This window comes from Cyprinodon variegatus, unplaced genomic scaffold, assembly GCF_000732505.1.
Source record: "Cyprinodon variegatus isolate N-32 unplaced genomic scaffold, C_variegatus-1.0 Scaffold138, whole genome shotgun sequence".
NCBI lineage: Eukaryota > Metazoa > Chordata > Actinopteri > Cyprinodontiformes > Cyprinodontidae > Cyprinodon > Cyprinodon variegatus.
In genome coordinates this window covers 1,329,475-1,337,569 of record NW_015150591.1, presented here as the reverse complement: position 1 = coordinate 1,337,569, position 8,095 = coordinate 1,329,475, and the positions used below count along the sequence as shown (strand labels likewise).

Genomic DNA, 8,095 nt, shown 5'->3' with positions numbered 1-8,095 from the left:
TCTCCGTCTTTACGGGAAACGTTTTGGAAAATATCAGCGTTTCGTGTTCGTTTTGACTTCGTGTGGATGGGGCCTAATACAATGCTCTCAGTGCTGCGTGTGGGTGTGTTTTAATTTGCATAGTGGGAGGTGAGAGGGCCTGCTTCAGTTGTGAGAAATGTAATGGAACACTTTCTATTGGGGTTGGAGAGGAGGAGGTCTTGCCCTGGCTCATCCCACTGCGCTGCCAGTCACGTCTGCATTCTGGCCACCATGTTTGGACTTTTGAGAAACTCCGCTCCGCGTTCTCTTCCAGTTTATTCCTCAATGCTTTTGGAGGAGGACAATCTCCCCAAATTTCCCTTTGTTACACACCACACAGGAAGCTTTATCTTACAAAATTAACATACTTTATCTATAAAACTGTTTGTTTAAAAGCTGCATCATAGATGAGGAAATTAATGATAAATACAGCAAAAAGAAATACTATAAAGCTTTTTGAACCGTCTTGCTGCCTATCTCTGCTGCCTTGGCTTAAATCTTGTTGGGTCTGACAAGCATCTACATGTTTTATCTCTGCTGTTGAGAACTCACAAAAATGTGAGCGTAGGCTGTGTGTAAATCCTATATGGAATATCAACTGACTTTAGAACAATGGTCTTTTTGAGGTTTTACTCACTTAAGCCTTCACATCAATTTAAGTTATTCTTCGGTCAATACGGTTTGTGAGAAGAAAAAACACGATAAAAGGAAACTTGAAGAGGTGTAACATTTGAAAAGTTTGAGAGCTCAGTGAACACTGGCCTTGGTGGGAAACTGTACTTGCTTTGTTTTGTGTCTTTCAAGTCATACAACTCAGATACATTATCACTTGGTTGTTTCCTATTTTTTTCAATTTGCTCTTTTAGAACTGCAGATAGTGTATTTAAAACCTAAATAACAGCTTCCCTTTTATTAAAGTACAAATGTCAGAGACAGTTTTTGACCTTGTAAAGAGTAGCAAACTGAATATTTAATGAAATCCAATTAAAACTTTGTCCTACTTCCAACTCCAACTTAAAAAAAATAAAATAAATGCTTGCAATAATCTGGAATACGGCTAAACTGAACCCAGATAGAGGATTTAACACATGTAAAAATTAGATAAAAGCAGTGAATTATCATTCCTGTTTTTTTTTTGTTTTTTTTTTGTAACAGTGTCCTGTCTGGCGATGTGACAATAAAAATAATTGTCTTGATGCCAAAAAGAGCCCAACAGATTTTACTTTCACAAGTGGAGCAGTACGGCTATCGCCATAGTGTTCCGTTTGATTTATGCAAATAAATAGCTTTATTATAATTATGCAGGGAGTTTAATAGTTTATATGGACACTGCAATGTAGGTAAAACAGGAAATGAAAAACTGAAAAAAAGAGAAAAGATGAGAGAAAGAGGAGATAAAAGGGAGATAATGATAAAACATTTTTAGTCTGCTTCATCACCTGCAATGAGATGTAAAAAGAACAGCACAAACAACAGACATGGTACATGGTGCTGGCGCCGCACAATGGCAGCTCACTGCTCCCCAAGGGGATGGGTTAAATGCAGAGAAGTAATTAGAGTATAGAAAAAAAAAGATACACAGTAAAGTAACACCTAGATACTATCGCTGAACTATAAGTAGTATTATTTAATCTATGTACTCTGTGTTACCTGAAGATAAAAAATGTGGGCTTTCTGTATGGAAGTGAATCTCTGAGTACCTGGAACCAAGCACCTGTAGTTGTTTGTGAAAGTGCACTTGTGCATTTAAAGCTTATCCAAAGAAAATGCTCAATAGTGGTTGTGGAGAGCCGAAGAGGCGCCCCCCTCAGAGCACTGAGTCCAGCCCAAACCCCAGACGACCAAAGGAACCTCAAGAGTGAAGGCGCCAAGGAGGGGCCAACCCAGGAAATCCGACCCCCAACAAGGGAGGAGGAGAGACAGCCCTGCGGAAATCCCCCAGCCACAGCAATGTCGGGGCCCCCAGGAGCCACGGGGACGGGTCCGCGTGCTTCCGCCGGCAGCCAGCTACCCCGAAGTGAATCCGGCCATGGGGCCCAGGGATCCGAGGCCCCAGGGGTGCCCCACCCCCCCAGCTCTTTAGAGATGAGCCAAAAGAAAAAAAACTGGACGCGCTTTTACACATAACACTCACATCCAATAATCCCACGACCGAGGACCCGGCGGCACCGGTGGTCTGTCCCGGAATTATCAGATTATCATTTTCGTTTTTACGCACTTTGTTCTGAACACATTATTGTCATTGCATAAACCCTGATTGCTCCCCTGGGCGCCACACAATGGCAGCCCACTGCTCCCCAAGGGGATGGGTTAAAAGCAGAGGTAAATTTCTCCAGTGTGAGATCAATAAAATTCGATTATTCTTATTATCAATAATTCCCATAGCTGTCATATCAGCATAATATAATATTTGCAATAAATACCTCATGTCTTAACTTTCTATTTTTTTTATCAATCAATCACTTTACCTTTTTCACATCACCTTGTTTTAATGATTTATTATTCTCTTTATTTTGCATTGTATTGCCTTTATATGTACTTAAAATTCTCAGTAGTAGTCATACATTTCCTTTTTGTCCCCCAGAGCAGCTATGATGGGAAACTTCAAAATGATAAATACAAGTGAGTATTACCTTTAAGATCTTCATAAGTCAGTAAAAGGCTCGAAGAAAATATTGAACTAAAATTGCAGGATAATGGAGAACAGCAAGATAAAAAATAGTCTCATTGACCTTATATATATTATAAGGTATCCATATTATAATGTTTTTTATTTAAACTTTGTCTAGCAGGTGTGGAGGGAAGCCGCTGTACTTTAAGCTGAAAATAAATGTGTATTTCCAGCTATCTAGAGGAAAAAGGATCGACTCAAATTTAGCAGAAAAGTAAATAATGTCCTTTTTTTGTTGGCTGAATATATTAAAAACAAGAATAAACGTAAACTTGTTTTTTAAAACTACACAACCTAAAACTTCATAGCTGAATTGGGCAGAAAGTATTAGAACGTAAAGTAAAGTAAATTCTGATTCATGCAGGTACCAATCCTGACTCCATTTATTGAATTCAAAGATGAACTTTTCAGATAAAGCTCCTTACAATCTTCTTACTGTAGATGACAATTCACTCCAGATGTTTGCAGCTTAGACACAGACACAAGGTTTTATTATAAAAAAAAAAAAAAAAAAATCTTAATAACAGTATAAAAAAGAATGACAATGACTATTGCTTTGTAAATCATCCAGTTGTAGGTCAATGTGTAGAAAAGTATGTGGGGAAACAAGCATTATTCTAAGGGAAAAATAAGGAATGTAATGAATAGGATTCTGTGGTTCACGGCCTACTACTTCAAGTATTACAGTAAATTACAGTAAAGGACAGTTTTTTTCTTAAACAAAACAATAACTTATTTAATAAATACTAAAAAAACAGCAGAGACAAAACATAAATATAAAATAACTTTCTTTTTAAAGGGGTTGTTGATATGGTAGGGTGACCAGACGTCCTCTTTTTCCCTGACATGTCCTACTTTTTATACCTAAAAAAATGTCCAGGGGGAATTTCTAAATCGTTCAGAATTTTGGTCGACTACAGTGCAACCAATCCTCCCCGGTCCTGTCAGCGGCCCAGCAGTCGACACTTCATACCCATCCACCCGGGGTGGGACAAAAGTACAGGCCAGAACCAAATAAAGCAACATCCCGAATTAAAGCAACGCCCCGAATTGTGGTCAATTTGGGGCGTTGTTTGGATTCGCCTCTTTTATGGTGGAAGTTTAGAATTGTGTGATTTGCAGAGAAAGGAGGTGTTGATGGGGTTTGAACTTCCCTGTACGTCCATTTCACCCACTGAACTACCGTTATTCAACTATGACAATGTAAACTCTGTTTAGAAATCTTAAATACATAAGCATTATAAATATAAAAATAAATAAATAAATACAATTTTTAAAGATCTCTATTTTAAAAAAAAATCAGCATCTAGAGTTCAGAAGTCCTTTCTTTCAGAATGACTGTGGGGTTGATGTTACTGCTGCGCGAGTGAGACGTGCTGGAGTTGATGGTCATCGATCCAGTGTCTTTGACATCGGGCACATAAAAGGATGCCACCGGACAGGGACCCCGAACGTTGTTGCAGACGAGCCTCTGCAGCGAGGCGGTGTTGACGATGTCGAAGCCGACTGCGCCTCCGAAGGTGCTGGGCTTCCAGTACTCCGGGGAGCAGATTGGATTCCCCATCAAGCCTTTGAGGGAGAAAGGAGCCCCCATTTCCACCATCGTCTCCCCAAAGATGGCGTTCTGTCGGGGCTTTTCCACCAGCAGCCCTGGGTAAAGCTCCACGGCGTCAACATCGCCGTACAGCTCCTCCAATATGGCGGCCATTTCTTTGTCTCCTGTAGAGAAAAAGACAAAAAATTTGTAAGTTTGTGGCTCCATCTGCCACCAGTTTGACCTTCCTGTCAAAGGTTAACCTTTTTATTTTAACAATAAAGCTCTTGGGATTGTTTTTTTAATCTCTCCCTGAAGCTGCAGGTCTCTCTTGTAAGTTTATATCTTTGCTCTATGTAATGACATTCTGCTTACATTATGCCAGGATGAAATACACGTCTGCCTCTTACAGTAGTGGAAATAAATATCCAACCACCCAAACTGCTGGGGTGAAAGTCCAAAAGAAGGTCCTTAACAATAACTAAGCGCCGCCAGGAGCTGTGCTCAGTAGCTTTTCGAAACAATGAAGCAAGAGTCTAGTATTACGTAGGAAAGTTGATAATCTCCCTTTTAATCCTTTTACGTCATCTCCTCCACCTACATGCATTAGGATTTGCAGGTTATATTGCATTTCTCTCACCTGTCATGTCTTCAAAGGAAGTGTAAGGTTTCATGGAGAATCTCTTCCTGTAGGCATTAAGAGATTGGTAACGCATTTGTCTGCTGCTCTCGATGGACTTGATTGCCACATACAGGATGGCTCCCGGGACGTTCCGACCCCCAGCAACCTGTCAAAAAGCGTTACAGTCATGAGGCTCTGAAGCTATGTCACACTTAATATCTAACCGTTTCTGCATCTGCGTTAAGACTGCTTACCCGTCCTGCAATCTGCTTGGAAAATGATTCAACAAGGTTGTTGATGCCGTGCTCTGTCACCACAGTGGTGTTGAAGACAAACTCTTTGTAGCTGTAATCCCTCTCCTCAATGTGGAAACTGTCAGGCATCAGCGGATGCCAGTGGTACAGGGTGTTGAACTCGGATGCGATGCGGTTTTGGTACTGGAAGCGCTGGTTGAACAGCAGCTCTGGGTCGAACTTGAGTTTGAAGTGATATCCACTCAGGTGCTGAACATAGTCCTCAATCACAATTTTGATGGTCTCGCCTAGAGGGCAAAGGGATGAAATATTTAATCTAAAGTAACCTTTCCTGTTATTACTTCTTAATTTGCATTTAGAGAAACATTTCCTCTTTCTGTTACAAAAAGGAAACTAAAGTTTTGCCACTGTGATTCTCGTTCATGCTCCTCTGACCATGATCAATGGCTTTGTTCAAAGAAATGCCAAAACTAAAAATCACAACTTCCCCTACTAAAAACATTATTGCTCATTTCACATGAGCACTAATGGGAAGTAATAAGAAACATTTTTATAATCCCTTTTCAGAAGTCGGATTTTCTCACCAATAAGGATGAGCCGAGCCGTCTGGAAGAGTCTTTCGTCATCCCAGTCAGGGTGAACTTCCTTCAAAATGTCACACACTCTGTTGTGTTCACGAAGCCAAATGGTGGCGTACATCATGAGACCGGGGACCAGGCCGAAAGCCTCGTGGCCAACAGCGAAGCGCTGAGACTCTGTGATGTGTGGTGGGTAGTGCATTTCAACACCCACATCCTTAACCAGTGGTGGATAAACCTCTCCGTTTAGTATCTGTAGAGTAATTATGAGACATAATTATGAGACATAAATGCAATTTTTCAGCCTCTTCTAATCTGAAGCTTTTCTCTCTCTGCTCTTACCTGGTATTTTAGCTTGCCGTCCTTGAAAAGCCTGAGTTTGTGTTGCTTCTCCAGGTTTTCGCCATAAATGTGCCCAAGATCCACCTATAAAAAAGGTCCTGATTTATTTTTGCTCTCTAGAAGTTGTGTCTTTTGGTTTATTTGGGATTTGACTACATACCCCATGCCCTTTAGCCACGGTAAAAGCAGGTCCGTTCTTCATATCAGATTTGAAGAACTGGTGCGTGAAGTGCTGCGCGAAGAACGCAAACATCAAGCTGGTTCCCTGCGGGTCTGGAATAAACTGCCGTCTCACCAAGAGCTTCTCAGCCAAAACCTTAACATCAGGCAACTCCTTTTTACCTGGAAAAAGAAAAAAAAAACAGGAGAAACACAAGTTTAACACAGACAGTGGTAAACCAGTTTATGTATGTGATATAATTTAAGGGCTAGGATCCAACATTTAGCTTTTGAGATGCTCGGACAGGTTTGGGCCTGCCTGCTCAAGATTATTTCCCCTCATTCCAAAGTGACACGAAAGTTTTTTTTGTAATCTTCCATTGATGTAATTGGAACAGGATGCTCATGTGCTTAAAATAGGAATCTAAGAAAACTGGTTCTCGTGAGGCAGAGAAAATGTACTCACCTACTACTCCCATAGGGGTTGGGCAACCCTCAGGTACAGGCGGAAGGGCACGAGTATAGTAGGATAGGTTAGAATAGGCTTCCCAGCTTTTGTATCCATAATCAGCATTATAAGTGGGAGGACTGTCGATCATATGGGATCGAGCTGGATTAAACAAAACAAAATAGAATTAATCTTTGCATTTTCTCCTTTTAAATAATTTCTAAACAATTTAACTGAGAAGTGAAGGGGCTTACATGTCAGCACATATTTCATAATGGCATCTCTTAGGAATGAGATGCTGTTGATGATGTTCCAAAATCCTTTGAAGTGAGTCAAGATGTAATGAACAGTGTTGGGCGAAGGCTTGAGGGAAACTTTTATCCAGGTGAGGAATTCAGCTGCAAATGACAAATATGAGGAAGATGAGCAACTTAACGTCAACAGCAATTCAAATTTAAGCATCTTAAATTACTCTTAGTCATAGACTTTCTGTGCTACTTACGTGTTGTACAGTTTTGTCCATAAAATCCAGTGCGTGTGCAGTCACATTCATAATTATCTGAACCCATGGCTGTGCAGACCCCCCTGTTCTGGCATGGCTCTGAGCAGCAGGGGTTTGTTGGGGCTGCCTCATCTAAAAAAACACATTTTTTAAATGAGATAAAGCTTTTTTTTTTAACATTTCCATGACATCGAATCACTGACACCAGTTATTTAACTAAGAGAAAATGTATGCAAAATTAACCAGTCATTTCCTTACCTTTTTTACAGAAAGAAACGCTGACTGCTAAAATTAAAACTGTGATTGTAAGTCCGTTCATGCTCTTTAAGACTGTATCCTTCTGCTGTGTCTTCTTCTGACTGTAGTTGCTCTTTCTCTCCTGTGCTTCTGTGTGAACTGAACCAGTGCACCTCCAGTTATAGCCCTTTTATAGCTACAACACAGTCCCACCCACTTAGAGAGAGACGGATGTAGAAATTACCCTCTATAGGTCACTCAGTGAAATACTTTGAAAATCAAAATTTCCAACCAATATTGTTATTGGAATCCAGGACAAGACCTTATCACCTTTATAACATTAAAAAAATATGGATGGCAAAAATGAATGTCAATGTAATAACAAGAAATGCCAACTTGCCTGAATTTATTAAGAAAAATGACAAGTTTTCTATAAGAAATTCATGAAAAACACTCTAAGAGTGAAAGAAACACAGTTTTTGGTACAACATAACCTTAGAGGCATTAATGTTGATACTCACACTTACTTTCTTTAGTTTATATACATACATATAATTGTTAACTAGGCTTATTAACCTTTAACTTCACTTTTTAACCTTTAATTAGCTTTTTACCGTTTTTTCTTGACTTGTTAACTTGTTTTTCAACACAATTTACATTAGGTAATATATATAATAGACCTCAGTGAGGGACAGGAGGGAAGGGGATGCAAGTGATCAAAAATTGT

The 8,095-nt window shown here is 39.9% G+C and overlaps 1 protein-coding gene across 1 annotated transcript; it reads right to left on the bottom strand.

The window, feature by feature from the left end:
- Positions 1–3,112: 3,112 nt before the first annotated feature.
- ptgs2 (prostaglandin-endoperoxide synthase 2 (prostaglandin G/H synthase and cyclooxygenase)) lies at positions 3,113–7,381 on the bottom strand. Its single transcript, XM_015376647.1, has 10 exons — positions 7,375–7,381; positions 7,132–7,263; positions 6,884–7,027; positions 6,648–6,791; positions 6,183–6,364; positions 6,023–6,106; positions 5,687–5,933; positions 5,103–5,389; positions 4,867–5,014; positions 3,113–4,411 (listed from the first exon to the last, which is right to left on the bottom strand). Exons 1-10 carry the CDS (start codon positions 7,379–7,381, stop codon positions 3,999–4,001), a joined length of 1,788 nt encoding a protein of 595 aa, XP_015232133.1. The 3' UTR covers positions 3,113–3,998.
- Positions 7,382–8,095: the final 714 nt, after the last annotated feature.

Bases quoted from the DNA above. Each gene is read 5' to 3' on its own strand.
- ptgs2 (XM_015376647.1), bottom strand. The intron at 6,792-6,883 runs GTAAGCCCCTTC...TGTTTAATCCAG, and splicing joins TATGAAATATGTGCTGACAT to CTCGATCCCATATGATCGAC. The intron at 5,934-6,022 runs GTAAGAGCAGAG...ATTACTCTACAG, and splicing joins ACGGCAAGCTAAAATACCAG to ATACTAAACGGAGAGGTTTA.